The sequence below is a fragment of the Bactrocera tryoni genome, chromosome 2 (genome assembly GCF_016617805.1).
Source record: "Bactrocera tryoni isolate S06 chromosome 2, CSIRO_BtryS06_freeze2, whole genome shotgun sequence".
NCBI lineage: Eukaryota > Metazoa > Arthropoda > Insecta > Diptera > Tephritidae > Bactrocera > Bactrocera tryoni.
In genome coordinates this window covers 21,700,128-21,720,087 of record NC_052500.1, presented here as the reverse complement: position 1 = coordinate 21,720,087, position 19,960 = coordinate 21,700,128, and the positions used below count along the sequence as shown (strand labels likewise).

Below are 19,960 nucleotides of genomic sequence, written 5' to 3'. Positions count from 1 at the left end.
AAAAGTACCATGTTACATTGTACAATACTGGGCAGAGCGCTTATAAGGATCGAACTGATCAATACACAAACATACATATGTATATAGTACATAAGTATATTATTTGTGCAAACCAGCCTCACATATATTATTTGCTATCGCCCAATGCGTGTAACTATTGCACATGGATGCTGCGGACAAATCATAGATTTATGAACTAACCTCAATAGCGTGGAGTTATGGACGTGTTCCACTTACAGCTCGGAAATACATGTGTGTGCATATAAGAAGCAGGAAATATACATATGTATGTATATGTATACATATATATTTATATATGTACATATGTTAGCAATATTATTCCATATTGCTGCTCAACTCATTCCATACACCATTTAATACGTCCGTTGTTTGGTCCGTTTGTTCTTGACTCTGCCTGTCCACCTCATGACCGCTTGGTCCATATGTTTATCTATTACTTGAACTTGATTTCGTGCGAGTTAGCCATTTGCAGCCACAGTGTTTGTTATACTTTTTTACTTAATATAATAAATACTTTGTTGTTGTTGTTTTTATTCATCACCGTTGGCCATTCATGTCATGTGGCCATTGAGAATTTTAATTAAAATGGGCGTTAACTGTAGTTTCCATCACCTTTTCTACATCAAATATTTTATAATGGCTTTTAATTAAATCAACTGCAGTTGATTCTAAACTCTTTAATGTGTACGTGAGAGAAATACTTATGGTTTCTCACTGAAACTGTTATACTTATAAACGCAAAGCTGTTAAATAGATTTTTTGTATAATTTTTTGTGATAAAATCGTTTTGTTTGGTTGGTAAATAGTTACCTTACACTATATCACAAAATTTTTGCGAAATACTATAACACAATCTGCTCAATATTAGACCACGCTCAGTTTTATCGAGAGCTTGAGTCTTAAGTAAAAAGGTAGTTTCAATTTTTGTAGGTTGTTCTCTAAAATCAGTATATTGTCCTACGAATTTCGAAATTGAGATTATTGAAAACATCATTATTAATTATAGGTCAGTACAGGGTGTTCCTAAACAAGTAATAGTAAGGACATCATCTGCGTTTTCCTCTTATTTCTATAGCATAGCTCATATATGACAGAAATTATAAGGTTTGAAGGTCGGGCCAATAATTTTGAAATCTAAATTTTTTAATTTTTGTTTTCGAAAATGCGACTTTCACCTCTTATTATAGCAAATGGTCTTATACATACATATATGGTAAGCTAAAAAATACAAAATGAATTAAAATTATTTTAGGAAAAAACATATTTTGCAAAGTTGGCAACTTTAGGCTTATAACTCGTATCTTACAATTTCTAAAAAAAAATTTTATTTTTAATTTAGGTATTGGAAACAACAAATATTTACTGTAAAATGTAATTTTCAGAAGATAAAAACAATTCGTATATATTTTTTTAGAGATGGCAACCTACGTTTCGTAAGGAGTATCCCAAAGTGTTATGGCAACTCTATTACATATGTAAATAAATAATTTTGTATGAAAATTAATGCTCCTTTTTTTCTCAATCTAATACCGATTTATATTAAGTTTTTCGAATATAATTAAAAATATAATTATTTTCAGTTAGTAACTTTTTGCCAACATTGTGGCAACTCTCTTTCATAAATTTAATATTTTCTTCTTTCTTTCATGTAATTCGAATTTGATCTTAAATGTACTTAAATATAATTATTTTTAGTTTTTTCAAAAAATATGGCAACTCCATAAACATATTTTTTATCCATCTGCTAAGTTTTTGTAAAATAAAATATTTCATTTTTAAATGTTTTGTTTTAATAATCGGTTTGTTTTAATTTTTTTTTGCATGCCAGAATATTACTTTTCTTATTGGTTAATTTTGCTATTTAATATAGCAAAGCTTTTAATGTTTCTTTAATTTATTTTAATGTAAAGACTAATTCGGCAGATATTAAAGCTTTGTTACTGTCATTATTTTTATACAAATTTTACAAAAATGTGGCAACTCTATTAAAGTGTTATTATTTCTAACCATTCGCTAAAATTTGTGCGAAGTGCTTTTCTTTCCAACTCTGGCTTGAATACACTAAATGTACTAAATTTTTAAATTCTGGCAACTCTATTTCATAAATTTAATATTTTTTTCTTTTTTCCATGTAACTCCGCTTTCATCTTAAATATACTAAAATTTAATTATTTTTAATTTTTCTTAAAATGTGGCAATCCTATATCATAAATTTAATATTTTCTTCTTTTTCCATATAATTCCGCTTTCATTTTAAATATACTAAAATTTATACTAATGCAACAACTACTAAAGTTCATATACATATAATTAATTTTTTTGTTTATTTCTTATTTGTTATAATTTTTATTTATGACAACTTATTTAAAATAGTGGCAACTCTGCCAATTATATTTATTCTTACCAGCTACAAAAATTTATGTATAGTTAAATCATTTATTTATTATTTTATTTTATTTGTTTCAAACCGATTTCGAAAATGTGGCAACTCTGTTAAAATATAGTTTTTCACAACAACTACTATAGTTCTTATATAATTCACTTTTTTTTTGGTTTATTTTTTATTTGTTATGTTTACTATTTTTTGTAGCAATTTTTTAAAAAATCTAGCAACTCTGTAAAATATATATATTTCTATCAAATACTAAAGTGCACATATAATACATTTTGTTTTTTGTTTATTTTCTATTTCTTAATTTTTTATTATTTATGTCAACTTTTTCAAAAGTGTGGCAACTTTTTTCAAATTTGTTTTATTACAAATGCATTTAAAGATGCATTTATATTTTTTAAATAGCCTTGCTCTTTCTAAAATATATCTACTCATAATTTAAAACTCTTTTTTCCATTATATTTGTAAATTTCTCAAACATTTCTACTTTTAATAGATTTCGACTTAAAAATAGGGAATTCAGCTTTTACGAAATATACTCGTAAGCATACAAGATCGCTGTTGTTTGCATGCGTTGTGGCAACCCATTGACTTACCACACAACCCTCACATACATATAAACTACAACATTTTAATATCTGTTTCCCTTCTCTGTCTCTTCTGTATGCCTACCGTGCACCGTTAACATGTTGCAATTAAGAGCGTAAACTCATTTTCAATTTTAGAAATTAAATTTCGCAAAGTTCCTGAACTTATTAGCTGTTTCCTGTTAATTTTATTTGCAATATTTACCTCAATGCCGGCGCTACTGTCGTACACTTGCCTTTAATGCCATTGCCGCTTTGTTAATGCTGCATACAGCTGTTACTGCTGTTGTTGTTGTCGATGATGTTGCTGCTGCCGCTGCAGGATGTTGTTATGTTTATGTTCGCTTGTAGCATCTTGTAGCAGCTACTGTGCGCATATCAGTTGTTTCTGGCGCAGTTGTTGTTGTTTTGGGTCTTCCTTGACCGTCCGGTCGCGCTGGTAAAATTCATTTCCCCTTTAACGAGCGGGTCATCTTGCACAGTTGTGCGCATGACTCTTCCTTTTCGGCTGCGCATGCTTGAAGGTTATGTTGCTCGCATCTTGTTGCAATCTTAATGGAAATGTAATCCGCGAGATCATCACTGTGCCATCCCATGCTATAGAGGGTTTAGTTTCTCGGCTTCAGCCAGGAAAGGGTCGTTTCGTTGGCTCCTTTGGTCGTGTGAAGTTGCTATTTATCGCTTTTAGTTAGAGGGGATACTAAAATAAATATGAATAAGTGATAATAAAAAATAATGTTGCTACGTGTGTTTCCGTGTGCATATGTGCGAACTTGAGTTTAATATAGTGGAATGATGATTTTGTAACTCATTTCCGGATTTTAGCAAAACGTGCAGAAGATCGGTGCCGGAAATCAGAATAAATAGTAATAGCGTTCGCTCATATTTTTGTGCTTTAATTTAATCAGAAAGCACATTATTTTAGTGGAGTCCAAACCGATTATTAATACTACAAAAATATTGGTGTCGTGAGAGATGAATCAAACCCTTGTTTTTTCTAGATGAAATGACAGCTCTTGAATCTCTTCAGGTTGCTCTTTGTCCCAAATGCGGCAATTTTGCTCGCTTACATATCCGTTGAGCCGGAAATGGGTCTCATCCCTGAGCAAAATTTTACTCGAAAACGTCGGTTCTTTCTGGAACTTTTCAAGGGCACATAGAGCGAAGAGATGTCGCTTTGGAACTTCGAGCGGCTTCAGTCCTTGCACCAGCTGTATGACGTTTTCAATTTAAGATCTTGCTGCGAACGGCGCCGAATCGACTCTCTATGGCCTTCGTGTACACTCTAAGCTACGGCTGCTATAGTCTTTCCATTATAAAAGGCCAGAAAATACTGAACAAAAATAATGCGACACTTTGACACGACTCACGCGGCAGATGTCAACAAAAAGCTATTGACAAAGATACCTTTACTTGAATAACCCGTTACACAAAGAGCTTGTTGATAATTCTTCAACAGTGCTTCGATATTTCTATAATTTTTCTCAAATAGTTCTTAGGTTATATAGCGGTATTTATTATTAACTTATTCCGCTATTTTCACTGATGTTATCAAGCACATGCTGTACCCCTGATTTCGGTTCCAATATTTTCGATAAAAGCGAAGAAGCACGTTGCTATTCGATTATCTTATTTGAAGAGTCCCTAAACGGCTTCGGCTGTCGTTAGTTTCGTTAAAACGCCGATATATCTAGGTAATATTATATCCGTGTTATAGTTAGTAATGTTGGCTGGTTCAAATTAAACTTTAAACTCGTTAACATGTATACCTACATCAAGGGAAACATAACTGTCTGGGCTAAGGCCGAAGATTGCCGAAAAATTAGGACAAAAAACTCAAAGCCGACATTCATCTTGAATTCAAAGATGTGGCACAAATCAAAAAATCTTTTTCGAACAATAACCATTTTGAAAGGCAATAATCCTTGGCCAGATAAAATTCGGGTCAATTCCGATAACCTAGAAGCGCCTGTTGAGGCAATTGTGGAGAGTGACTCTTGCTCAGCTTCGCTCTGTTTACTACAGCAGGCCAAACTCCTATTTATCCAGATTAGATGCTGACATATCAAACATATGTTCAGTTTGCAAACCTATAAATCTGCCACCTTTCTTCTTATGGTTCGCGCTCCGCCTAAACAGCAAGTTTTCAGGGCTTACCGTTGCCAGCAGGTTGTGCCGAGCATCTGCCTACACGCATATACGATGTTCCTAATCTTTCTTACTCTTTCATTCACATTCTGCTTTCACACCAGTCTGCTGTCCAAGACTATCACAAGGTATTTCGTGCGGTCCTTGAGAGAGAGTTACGTTCCATTTATTGAACAGAGCTTCCTTCCGTTTTTTTGGATTCAGCCCCTAAACCCCCTTGCGTTGCCTACTTCTGGACTCTATTGTGAGTAGTGATCATAATACTACACCTTCCCTTATCTTGGGGCTTTGCCGTCTATGTTCCTTAACAGATTATTCACCACTAATGCGCATAAGAGCGGAGATAGCACTCAACCCTGCTGAATGCCGCTAAGAACTGTCTTGGTCATTTATCATCGTTCCATTCTGCTCTAGAAATCAAGAAATTTCTGACCCACCGTTGTGTAGCAGTTTCAAAAGCTGCTGACTCCATTCCAATAGACACGTTATTGATGCCCCGCTGATAAACTAAGTCAGAGTTTTTTGGGTTGGTCGACGGAGAGAAATTCATTAGAGCCTTAGTTAGAGAAACTAGATGGAGGTAATACTGATGTCTATTATCCGTCCTATTTCTTTATCTTCCTCCCTCTCTCTTTATCGCTTTCTCTCTATGATAAAGCAGCAGGCAGCAGGAATGTGCCATGCCAAGCTACTACTGGGAGTATACAACCTTGCAAAGTTTAAAGAACATATCAACCTCCCTCGAGACAAATTCCGCCTCCTTGTCGCGCTATATAGCGGGCACTGCAGACTCAAGAAGCACTTGTCCAACATAGGCATAGTCTCTTGCGTAAACTGCCGATTTTGCGACATGGCACAGGAAACTCCAGAACACCTGGTTCTAGATTTCGCAGTAATTTGTAGAAGTAGGCTCAAGGCCCTAGATTCCATCTACGTGGACACGGATCACATCACCACAGTCGCGCCCAGCAAGTTCCTGGAATTGTTCAGAATGTTGGACATTTGTGAACATATGTGATATAGGAGAGGGCGCAATTTCTATCTGTGTTAAAGTTTTCTGGCTCTCTCTCCTTCTTATCTTCTGTCTTTTCTTATCTTTATATTTCACGGATGCATACTGTGCTTCTTTCTGTTTGAACTAAACTAAAACATTTGTGTTTCAAACTCAATAATTTTCGAAAACAAATAATAAAGGCTTTTTCGAATGAATCTGACCCATCCCAGCTCAACAAACTTCTCTGGCCGTGGCAACACTACCACACACTATCAGCGCGCTATCCATTCGATCATGCCTGTCGTCACCAGCGCCACCACCGCTTGGCCATCGGTCAGTTACCAAGCCATAACAACCACCACCGCCGCCACCGTACCGTCGAGCACAAGCCACAATGTCGATCGCAAAGTATATCTATATATATATGTATATACATTACATATATAACCATAATATATATGTATATATATGTGTGTATGTAAATACCACAAGCTGAACAAGATATATTGCCTCTTTCGCTGCTTTGACAGTTGGCAGCTAACCATACCCGTACATAGAAATTATTGTAATTGTTTTTGTTGTTGCACTTGCATAAAGCTTCTGCTGCGACCACAAGTGCCACTGCGGTATGCCACTGCAGCTTCCGTCCTCTTCACTTCCAGCACTACTACTACCAGTACTGGTGCTGGTGCTCTTGTTGTTGCTTTGCTTTGTTTTTGCCTCGCCTTGGCAAGTTGCTCTGCAGCTGATACACTCGCTGTTGTTATTGACAGGCGTACTAGCCTTAACGTGTTCTGATTTAATGAATTACACGCTGATTGCCGCGATATGTAATCGTGTTGATGGCTTCTGTCCGTGCCGGGCCACAGCCCATATTACGGTCTGTCTGTATGTGTGTGTGCGTGTGTATGTATGAATCTTGATCGTGTATTCTTATATTGTTGTTATTGTTTGTTTTTTTTTTACACTGTGCGTTCGTCCTGCCAATTTCTGCTGTGGCATTTGAGTTCTTAAATTATGTTGCTCCGATAATTTTATGGCCAAATGGAGGGTGGCTGCATACTTCTGACCATTTTTGGCGGAGCAGGAGCTACCAAAATCGGCAAAAATGCATAATTTAAAATGCTCGAGCTCGATATGCATCTTTTGCTGTTGTTGCTGCGTGCGCACCGGCCACGGTGTGTGCAGCGTGTGTCGGTTTGCAGTAAAATTAATTAAATTGTTGTATTAATTTATTTTCTTACGGTTTTTATGCGCTTTTAAGACTTTGTGGCTGACTTTAAAAGCAAAATGAATTAAATTTTTTCATTAACAAAAACAAAAAAAACTCAATTGTTTCGGCTGATCTAATGCAGCGCTAATGAAAGCTGTCAAACTGTCAAATTGTCAAATTGATTGATCTGTGCGGAATGTGTCCAAAATGCATTATTCGCATTTCGTTTTTTCTGCCTTGCCATCAAAGTGAGGCTGTCAGAACCAAATGCGCAAAAAATACTTACTGATTCCAAAATATTAATTAAACATTCTGTTCACTTCGAAATCAATTAGTTTTTTTAGTATTGAAGTTAACAAATAAATAATTTGCAAAATATTGCTAATATAGTCATAAATGTTTACGTGTGTATTTATGGTTACTTTCATTAAATTAATAATGATATATAAACTAGAAAACCCTTCACATATAGAAAAGTTCAAAAACTTTGTTCCGATCGTTCATTTTGTACGGCAGCTATTTGCTTTAGTGGTTCGATATCGATAAGTTAGCAAAACTAACTTATAAGTTTGCACAGACGTTAATTCCATTCCTATCAGTTCGGTGGGATCTTCTTCCATACATGAGGATTTCCGAATATTCAGACGCGCGTTCTTTTCGGAGCACAGATTCTCTGAGTCTGATGGCTACTTTTGCAGCCATGCACCTCGGAAGATGTGTACGGGCCCGATGTCTATGCCGCCCGTTGAACGCTCTCGCGTTTCTTTGGAAGTGTGGTGTTTTTGGAGCCCTCCACCACTCCATTGAACATAATGAGTTTGACTTGGGTGCCGTAGAGAGATCCACTTTCGGTAAAAGACTTCACCTTTTGACTTGTAAGGGTTTGAACGCATTGATCGCCCTGCAGTACTCCGAGGTATATTTCCCCAGAGGAAGCATTGCTCGGGAAGTGAGCATCAAGGAGCATCCGAAGGTTATCTTCACTGCTTAGAGCCCACTTTCCGTTTACGTTCTTAAGATAGCTCGGGGAGTCGGGTTTCTGTACGAGAATACGCCTGAACCTAAAGGACTCATGACAGCCCTCCATTTTTTCGCAGAAGCTTTTCCATGAAGTCTTTTTTGTCTTTTTTAACTCCAATTTGTATATTGCAAGCCCCATTTTATACAACGCCCAGTCGTCAGTTGACCTACTCCTGCGGGTAAACGTCTGCAGAACACTCTGATTACCGAGAGTTCTGCAGTAGACCAAAGAGGTTTCGCTCTGCCCTTCGGTATTTTCAGTGGACAGGATCTCTCCAGTGAAGTTTTACACGCTGAGATGAATACTACAACCCACCCGTCCACCGTGTCGATGGTGAATGAGTCTGTCATGTCGGAGACTCTTGCGTATAAAATTTTCATACAATCAATTAGACGTTTAAATGTGCTTTTAGAAAGCTTTAAGGCCAATTGAAAACTATCCAAATATAAGAAAATGTATTCGTTCAAATCTCTAGGTTTTAATATCGGAATTACCAAGAGAATCGTTAGACAGTATTTAAATATGGATAACCCATAAATCCAAATAGAAACGAGCCATAAATCCAAGTCATACTGAGCTGGTTTTATTTACTTGGAGATACTCCTCCTTACTTTCTCCTCGATGTTATACTTTATCCTTCAGCCGGAAAACAGGGTCAAGTATTTGGGACTTATCCTTGATAGGAACATCGAAGAGAGCAACGAAGACATCTGTGCCCTTGTACATAGTAAAGGAGCAGTTGAAAAGAAGTGGTGTTCTGGCGCTATGAAACCGTAGTTAAAGTTAATCATGTTTATTGGGTCGTTGTCTGATGGAGGGCGCTCGCTAAACCCACACCAGCTAAGCAGTTGGAACGTGTTCAAAGAGCGTTCCTCATCGGCTATATATTGGCCTATGGACATATGTGGTAGGCGCTGGTCTACAAGGCTGCTATTATTTATTATTATATTATCTACTAATTCGCTTGCATTCCTTACAGTCTAGTTCACAGCAAAATCGCCAAAAACTATATATCCGATGACTTCGCTAAGGAATGCACCCTTTCGCTAATTCGATTTGATTGAATAGATCTTATGAACTACTGGCCCTCAGCCAATCTCGCCACAATTTTAGATTTTCTGACTAGACTTTGGCCAATAGGTACACAAGCGGTATGGCTAAATATTTTCCAGCACGCTCTTTGTCTACAGTTATATGGATGAAGGCGAGGTGGAATCATTTATCTTGTCACTTCCTTCTCTATTGCCCAGGTTATGCCTTACTAAGATCAAAATGGCACGGTATACTCCCCCCTTAATAAATGTGTAATAAGCTCAAAACGCTTCGTCGATCTATGAAGATCTGGAGATCCGTTTTTAGGAATTTATGGCTAACGTAAAAGACGAATATCTATCCAAGTGTGGTCCGCCAATTTGGGATGAACCCACTTCTGTTGGATTTGATGTATAATACAATACATATATCGTCTCAAGCGAGAAATTTTTAACAAAAGTTCGTTTCCAACAAATGCGTATATTTAAATGAGATTTCAGTTAGTTATGTCAGACCCACTTGAAACCCTCTGTGAATACATTGTTAACACACAATCAAGCACTTAGTGTAGGGCCTACGTACAAGCCAATACCAGCATATTTGCATACCTTCATAGCCAGAGCTTCAGCTGCGTTTTCATTAAAATAATTAAATACAAAACACGCCGTGAACTTTGACTGTAACCCCGAAAGCGATGATTGAGTTGTTAGGTGTCAAGAAACCAAGCACACAAATAAAAAATAAATAAAACGTAAACTATAACGATATGCATAGTACATACATACATATGCATACATTCCATAAAGTAAATACAACCAAACAGTAGAAGGAATGCCAATTCTGGAGCAAATGGAAAATTATTGCTGCCGCCAGACAGCACAGACCATCAGACAGACAAGTGCACAGCCAGAAAGTGCTGCCTGAATAACGGTGGCACATTCCGACGGTAATTAAGAGCAGAGCTACTGTCTTACATGCGAGATGCAACGCTGCGAAACTACACTTTGGCGGCAGGTCGAAACTTACAAGAGGCAAGAGTGCATGCAGACAAACTGCGCGGCGAAGGGAAGACTGCAGGCTGTGTGGAGAGCGCTGCGCCTCCGAGTTGAGTGTGGCACTAAGTGGGCTGTGCTGTTGTATAAATTTATTAAATTTATGCAACAAAATTTTCGCATTTTTTCGCTGTTTAATTGCAAGGCAAGTGTACAGAAACAACAACAAAAATAAAAATAACTGGCGCATACGCAGCTTGAATTGGTTGGCTAGGGAACATATGAGTGCGATTGTCAATTATATTTTATAAAATATATTTTATTGCAATTTAACAACTTTTTAAATTTTTTTTTTATTTTTCTAAATTTATTTTTTTGAGGTTTTTTCTTTTTTATGTTCTTGCAAGCATTACATAAGCTCGGCACGGAAAGCCTACTTAAATTGAACCCACTTTTTTAATTTACTGCGTCTGCATTAAGCAAATGTTGTCCTTACAATTACATATACAACAACAACAACAGCGTTCTCTAAAATTTTTCTTATTTAACGAGCGCGTCCACCGCCGCTTACAACAACTCGCCTTTTGCCACGTCACTCGCCGCTGGTTCGCTTCGCTGTTGACGACGATCGCAACAACAGTTGTTTTGTAGTTGTTGTACCGAAAGTGCAAATGCTGGGCAATTATCGCAACAAGTTAATTACCTTTACAGCTGCAACACTATGTCATTGCAGGCGTACAGACAGACAGACAAGCCAACAAAAACGAAACCAAAAATGAATTAAATAAATATGTTTGCTCAGTGAGTCCGACATAAAAGCCATGAATTGCATAAACATTAACCAAAAGCATCGACAGATGCCACAAGCGTTGCACGCGCGCCCACTGTCTGCTGTCAAGCGCTCTATTTGAATGTCTGCTGCTGACTCGCTTTGCTGTTCGACGAAAATAGCAACGGGCGTGTGCCCATCCACTGTTGTGGTTTCTGGAATTCGTGAATTTTTACAGTGCAGCAATAATATTTCATACTGTTTTCAGCATTGTTCTCATTTCAGTTTAAATACTCATCTCGGGAGTATACCATATAACTATGAGTGTCTTTAGGGTACTTCACTCTGCCTACTGAATACCTTAAGATCTGCCTAGTTTTAATTCTTAAGATCTCCCAAACAGGATGAAAAAAGCAAAATCGAAAAATCAAACGATTACAAAAACTTTGAAAATTTTCGCTAAGCTCCTAACCAAATGGGTTTTTTTGCTTTATATTTCTAGATTAATTTAATCTCACCACAAATGTAAGGAGTGGCGTTGTTCTTTATAAATAGAATAAATTAGTTAAGTCTGTGTCTTCTTCCTGCTTTTGATGTCAAAACTCGATTTAATTTTCTTTGACTTGGACTCATTAATTATGCAAAAAACATATTGGAAACCGCCAAGTTGGCTACGAGCCAAATCCATTGGATCGTGCATTAAATCCACATAGAGTCTACTTCTGAAGCAGTTGAAAACCATCTGTCGCTCATTGTTTGTTTGAAGCTCTTACGAACCTCCAAGGTTCGCTTAATATCAATATAATACAGTACAAACAAGAAACGGTGCTAAAAAACTAGTAAGGAAGGGCTTTGCTCGGGGGCAACCGAACATTTTATACTCTTGCACCTTGCAAAAAGTCGGGGAAATACCTTAAGGCGCAAACTATCAACCAGAGAATCGGAATTCAAGCAATTATATACACAGTTGTACTTCCCTAACTCAAATCACCATAATCAGGAAATACACCCTGCGAAATAAGTATAAAGGCACTACAAAAAGTTACGAAATGTTTTCTTTAAGAAACTTTCTAATATTTTGTGATTTTATTTATAAATTATATTAATGTATTTCAGAACGATTTAAAAACAAATGAACAAAAATTAAATTTTTAACCCTTTGAGCTCCAAGGAGGAAAAATTAAAAAAAAATTCAAGTCTAGTGCGAAATAATTATAAAGGCACAGTAGTATTTTAGTTTCTTAGGTAAATATTTATTAATTTAATAAGAAGTATGTCCTCCGTTATTGTTTAGAACACTTTGGCATTGAGTTAATGAGAGAATGAATGTACGATGGCTCAATGTTCCTCCATTCTTGTTGAATTTTTACTTTGAGCTCTTTAATGTTCTTAAATTGACGTCCATGACTGAAAACCTTACTCGCTAGCAGTGACCAGAGATTCTCAATTGGGTTTAGGTGAGGACTAATCGCAGGCCAATCGAGAATTGGAATTCCGCGGGATAATAGGAATTCTTTTGTCTTCCTTGAACGATGGATTGCTGCATTGTCCTGCTGAAAAATATATTCTGGAACAGATATATCTTCTCCAAACGATATTAAGACATCATCTAGAAGCTGGATATAATAATCGGAGTCCATCTTGGTGCTAATGAAGCAGATAGGTGTGGTTCCTCGGTAACTCGGCGTTGACGTTTTAGCTTGGGAGTGCCTTTTTTGCACCAATACTTATCTGCACAGCTAGATCTGTTTAACCGCCTCGCAATATCGCGATTCGACCGTCCCTCTTCATGATACCTTTCAATTTTCCCCTTTCCTCAAGGGTTAATGGTTTGTCGCGTGGCATTCTGAAATGTTTACATATTAAATATAAAATACTCGTGTTATTTATTAAAAATAGACTGAAATAAGAGATACCTACTTGTATTTCTTTGTACTGTCAGTATAATTTTTAAAAAATATTAATTTTCACAATGCCTTTATACTTATTTCGCGGTTTTAATCGCGTTTTATTTTTCATACACACACAAAGTTGCTACAGAATTCAATTACGCTTTTGCAAAAAAAGTTTATTTTGTGGGTTGCAAATCAAGAGAGTAATGATAAGAAAAACATCCGCCTTTATACTTATTTCGCAGGGTGTAGACTTCGAGAGGGACTTCGAATTACGGAAGGTAATTTGTATGGAATTTCACTTCTCTGGCCAATTCGAAAGTTCGAGTTACAGAAGTTATGGAATTTCAACTGTATATACATATACAAGTTTGTTTAATATGCTTAACATTCTTCTAATGTTTTGGAAGTGTTCCATCGCCAATGATTTCCATCTCTATATCTTTCATTTTATTATTATATTTATTCAAAATTGGGCAATAAAACGCAATACTTTTTTTGTCTAAAAACTATTGTGATACTCTTCTCTAAGATTTCCTTTAGCAGAGCTTGTATACGTGAGAAACAAGTACATATGTATGTTTTCCTGAAAACGGCAGTAAAAGGAAGGTTTATCCTTACATACTTTGCAATATTTAAATCCCAAAGGTAGCGCAGGATTCCACTTGGACAGCTGTAAATGCTTTTTTATTCTTTAAACTTCGATATAGGGATCTCCAAGTCCTTATAGATTGACGAAACGCTTTCAGGCTACCACAAATTTGTTAAGGTATTAGACGCCTTCAATGCCAAAAATTTCAACAGGTTCGATAAAATGACTCTACCGAGATGTTTCAATCTCAATATGACACAAGCTGGACAAGAGTTGATATGAAAGTGTCTAGATATTTTTTCCTCGCCTTCTTTTTATACGTATCCGACAAGTCCTATAACCTTCCCATATCATTGGTGTCAGAACTTCTACCATGGCAGCAAGCTAAATCTTGCTAAGAGCAAGTATATGGTTCAAGAGGACTTCTCGCGTTCCACTGTGGTTGAGAGTTTTCCAAGCTCATAGGAGATCTATAGATCCAACGCTAGAGCACAAGAGGATAACGAAGTACCTACTCGTTGCCAATCTGATGAAATCGGAATAAGCGTAACCTTTCCAGCAAGCTCATGGGCTTTGATGCCAGCAATTCCGCAGTACAGCTCTGCTATGGAATAATCTCTTGTAGCCTGATTGGAAACTCCCAATATAAGACTCCATCAGTCTTTCACCCTAAGCACTCCAGTGGTCTGTTAGCCTGATTGGTGGCTCCCAACAGCAGACTCCACTTGTCTTTTACCCAAAGCTTCGATACATTCGTGAAAAAGATCACTGCACCTGTTTTTGTAGTCATTGTAACGATTATTCTGACCATGTTTGAGAGGCAAGCAATAAGTTAACTGTAGGACCACAGGGTGGGGATAGTTAAGAACCCGGTTTCATTAGGCGTGCAAAGAAATTATTAGTATTATGTGGGGACTCATAGCATACAGCTCATAGATTTTATTTATTTATTTAAAAGAGAAACAATTATAAATAATTACCTCACTTACGAGGTAAAGCACTGGCTGCCAGGGCCTTCGGCTTTATGTATCAGGATCTGTTCTTGATAAATATGAGTTTAAGTTGCGCTGGGGTCACTCTTGTTTCACGCGGCAACTCGAGCTTTTATTCTGGTATAGGAGGTGTTTGGATTCCAAGTACGCAGTTTTAAGTTAAGAGGCAGTTAATGAAAATGTTAATAGCTCCACTGAAAATGGGATCAGTGCATGTCGGAAATTGGTCGTACCCGAAATTTGGTCGTTATATTGCTCAAGTTCGTCGACATGTTCGACGAATGTGCTCCTGATGTTCCTAGTTGGCGGCTCCGCTTCAAGCAGTTGACTACAGGGAAGGTTTTGCGGAAGCACTAGAGCAGAAACTGCATCTATAATCCAACGAAGGCTCAATAGTTAAGTGTTTTCAGCAGAAACTATACATCCTTCTTTTATGAATTCGCAAGGTTAGTGAGAGGTACAAAAACTAATATTTACTTACTGCTGTGCTGCAAATGCATCACTGTGCAGGTCCCTAGACACAATCGTAATTGCGTTAATTTAATATATGCTATGGTCAGCTACCAAATCGGCAATGATCTATGCTACCAACAACTGCAGACTGCATGCAATTGCATTCAGCATATACGCCCGCCAGTCGACTACAACAACTTCGTTGTGTTGAATTGTGAATGCTGACATTTTCCGGCTTCCAGCCATTTTAGCAGGAATTTCATTTAACGCTTTTGGTATTTTCCGCACGCATCTTTAATTTTCCCTTAAAATAGCAATGGGAGAAATGTCCTTATTTGGCGAGCGAGTGAAAGAGCGACAAAAAATGCAACAACAACACAGGCAAAGCAGCCGAGCAATTGATCACTCATCACAGCACGGCAAGTAAAGGCAGTAAACATATGCGTAAATATACAAAAGGCAAAGCAATAAAATATAAATAAAATGTAAAAAGGCGAAACTGCAGCTGCGCATGCGCAGCAACGATTGCATGCGCTTGTGGCTTGCTGTACTGCAGCGCGTCTGCACCTGTATGCATTCATGTATGCGCGTGTGTGTGTATTTGTGTTATGCGTATTTATTTGCGCACTTACGTATGCAATTGGCAAGCGTGACCGATGCCGCGAATTCGCTTGTAAAGTGCACTGCGCGCACCAAGTGCCTCGCTACAAATTAGTTGATGCCTCCTCACTTGTCATGAATTAGTGAACTAATTAAGTTGTTGGACCAATGCCATGCAACGCTGCGCGTCAGCCAATAGCCTAGACGCTGCGCGGCAGCTACGCTACGCACGCGCGCTTACTACAACCCATAGGACAAGTCCGGCGAGCATGGCTGGGCATATGTCCACTTAGACATCAATAAGGCGATTGGATTTTCAATTAAGTTGTAACTATGTTATGTCCACACGTTTCCGTTGAAATCCAACTTATTTATGGTGATGAGTTCTATTGCGCATTACGCATGCGCATAACCTCACTGCGCTATCATCATGCGCATGCCCGGCATTTCTGCACGTGCATGAAAAATTCAAGCTTAATTTTGCTACCATAAAACCGCATAGACATTTACGTACACAAGTATGCCACTAATGCACTCAAGTATTTGCTTTCATTTCTATTTGCAGGTATACGGAAAAGGAAACACTGAGGCAAAAGCTAAGAAAAAGCAAGTGATTTGTTTCACTGAAGCGAGTGCTTAACGCAAAAATATTATATTATTTTCCAAAACAGTTTTGAAAAGTCCTTCAAACAAATTTAGCGTGAGCAATTTCCTGAATTTCCTTGCCACGCCCACTAACATTATCAACATTGCGCCCATTTGGATTATGGGCATATCCGAGGACGTCAAGCTGGACGACCTACCGCAAGAAGCCAAATTAGCACATCAGGATGCCATGCCTGATCGTTCGGCCTCGTGCATTGTGACGACCGGCGCTAGCGGCGGCACGAACAGTCCCATATCGGACACGAATAGCGATGGCGACTTGGACGATTATGCGCCGAAACGTAAACAGCGTCGCTATCGCACCACATTCACCAGTTTTCAATTGGAGGAGTTGGAGAAGGCCTTCTCGCGCACACACTACCCGGATGTTTTTACCAGGTGAGTAAACAAAAACAAATTGAAATGATTTTAGAGTTACTAATTATAACAATTTTTTTTTTTGCTTCAAATATTTTTGTTGCATTCTTTTGTTTCATATGTTTTCAAATTAGTTTTTTATACATACATATATGTATATATATTTTTTATACACTGAACAGAGTATATTAAATTTCCGCGAAGTTTGTAACACCCAAAATAATATGTCCGAGACCCAATAAAATGTATATATGAATGATCAGCATAACGAGCGGAGTCGATTTTGCCATGTCCGTATGTCTGTCCGTTCGATTGTATATACGCGAACCAGTCCCTCATATTTTGGGATATCAATTTAAAAATTAGCTCACCTTGTTTCCTCCCCAAGAAGCTGTTAATTTGCCGGATCTCCCTATATACTTATGGCCACTATAGCATGTAGTTGCCATACAAACAGTCCTTGTATGGCAAGCTTTTTCATTTGAAGATACAACGGGTTTTTCAATAGGTACTCTACAAAAGTACACCGATAGCGTCAGCAAACGACGCCATATTTTTTCACGCTCTTTTGACATTTCCCTTCAGTAAGGTTTGCCGTTTCATCATGGAAAGATTAACGATCCAACAACAAATCGACATTATTAAAATTTACTACCGAAAATCGGAGTCAGTGGCCTCAGCTTTAAGAGCGCTACGTTTATGGTCGTCACAATCGTCCAGTCAGATCAACTGTGGAGCGTCTAGTGGAAAATTTTAACCCGCAGACACAGTACAAAATGTTTCGATACCAGTGCGACAAAAAAATGCCCGCAGTATCGAGAATATTGCTGCCGTTAGCGCATCAATTGAGGAAGGCCCAAAACAATCTCGCACACGTCGTTCTCAAGCGTTGGACATCTCTGTGTCGTCGTTCTGGCGAATTTTATGAAAATATCTTGGTCTACATCCTTACAAAATCAAATTGACTCAAGAACTGAAGCCGCTTGATCACCAGAATCGTGGTATGTTCATTAATTGGGCTAAGCAACAGCTTGAAAATGATCTGGATTTTCATCGAAAAATCATCTTCAGCAATGAGGCTCATTTCTAACTTGATGGCTTCGTCAATAAGGAAAATATGCGTTACTGATTAGGCAGCAATACACACGTACTCTATGAGTCATCATTGCTTTCCAAAGAAATTACGGTTTGGTCCGGTTTGTGCGCCGGCGGCGTCATTGGGTCGTATTTCTTGCGTGATGATCAAGACCTACACGTTACTGTAAATGGGAATCGCTACCGCTCAATGATAACCGAATGTTTTTGGTTCGAAGTGGATAATATTTACTAGGACAAGCTGTGGTTCCAACAGGATGACGCCACAAACCACACAGCGAATGTCACAATCAATTTATTAAAAATCGAGTTTGGTGAACGTGTTCTCTCTCGAAATGGCCTAGACAATTGGCCGCCTCGTTCGTGTGATTTGACGCCGTTAGATTTTTTCCTGTGGAGCTAAGTCTAATCTATGGTCTAAGCCAACAAGCCAGCGACGACTGATGAACTTCGTACGAATATCGAAGGTGAAATTGTAGCAATATCGGCCGATTTATGCTTGAAAACCGTTGAAAATTGGGTTCAGCGTCTGGACTTTTGAAAGCGTGCCCGTGGTGGCCATGAAAAAGAAATCGAGTTCTCTATATAACGACATCGTATATACTTTCACAGGAATAAAGTTTTTCGTTGATATCCCGAACTATTTTTGTTTTGTTTAAAAAAACTTTTGTAGCGCTCTTATTGAAAACCCCGTTAGCTACCATAGAAACTGACCGTTCAAACTAAAGTCCTTGTTTGGAAAACTTTTTCATTTGACGAGATATCTTCACTAAATTTAGCACGGATATTTGCCGAAAGCTATAGTGCAATCTCTGAAGAAATTGTTCAGATCGGCTTACTATGGCATATAGCATACAAACTGAACGTTCGGAATCAAGGGCTTGTGTGGAAAACTTTCGCATTTGACGTGGTATCTTCACGAAATTCGACATGGATTACTGCTTAAGGTAATAATATAATCTCCGAAAAATTTGTTCACATCGGATTACCGTAGGATATAGCTTCCATACAAACTGAACACATAGTTACTAAAAGAAATGCACCTGTGAAGGGTATATTCGCTTCGGTGCAGCCATCGTTAACGTTTTTTCTTGTTTTATTTTTAATATTATTTTACTTTTTTTCTGCATTAAGAATAATATTTTGTATTGTGTTCTTAATTAATTGCGTTTTGCTGTTAAGGAATAGTCTCGAGTCATTGCGAAATTTAATTGATCCAATTATGGCATCACTTAAAAATGGAAATCGTGCCAATTTTTGTTGCTTTAAATTAATTAATTCATATTTGCTTAATGGAATTGTGATCATTTAAAACCAGTTCTTGACAAATGCCTAATTGCTTAAAAATATTAACTGTTTGACCACGGCAATTAGAGAAATATTTTTATGTCAATAAAAAAAAACGATTTGAGCAAGTGAAGGTACTTAGATGTTTATGTGATTATTGAAGGAAGAATGCTAATACTAACTGCGTCAGATATTGCGAAAGAGCTAGTGAGTTTTAGCACACTGGGTGGCCGAAAGAGACCCAAACAAAGTGGCAGCTATGGCTTTGATCAGAGTGACTTATATCATCAAGCGTCGGCGGTCTTTTCCCTACCATCATAACTCATGGTGGATTTGAGAGAATGTATAGTTTCGGAAGCTATTCATCAATATCAACTTTGAACTTGCTTTATATTGCAGCATTTTTCAATCCGAGGTTTCTGCTATTGGCCAGCCTTGTTAGCCAGCTTCGCGAATATCCATTTCCATAGTAGAGCGGCAATACTAGCCTTGAACTCAATGAGCGCGTGGCTCGAGGCTGGTTAAAAAATATCTCATCTCAATAGCAAGGATATCGGGTTACTGCTGCATATAGTACTCTATATACAACTGCAAAGGTGATGAGTTGGTAAGAAAGTGTTTCTCAACCTCACTGTTATTGTAGTGGGAACGAATTGAATCACTCTTGCGGATTAGTATTGGACAGTTGCGCCTGATGTGAGCTTGGCGATCACTTTGCAACTATCGACACCTGTGACCCTGTGGCCGAAAGTAAATCGCAAGAGAATCCGCGAACTTTTCGCCTTCAGAAAGGTTAAGCTTTCTTGGATTGTAAGGATTACAACTATACAATTTCCTATTGGTGTTCACAATTAAAA

General features: G+C 37.7%; 1 protein-coding gene across 1 annotated transcript in view; it reads left to right on the top strand.

The window, feature by feature from the left end:
- LOC120769622 (homeobox protein aristaless) overlaps positions 1–19,960 on the top strand; it is a 115,713-nt gene that overhangs the window by 61,995 nt on the left and 33,758 nt on the right. The window contains exon 3 of the mRNA XM_040096727.1: positions 16,264–16,742. Coding sequence (XP_039952661.1) covers positions 16,465–16,742 — 278 coding nt within the window. The 5' untranslated portion in view covers positions 16,264–16,464. The remainder of the gene's footprint in view (positions 1–16,263; positions 16,743–19,960) is intronic.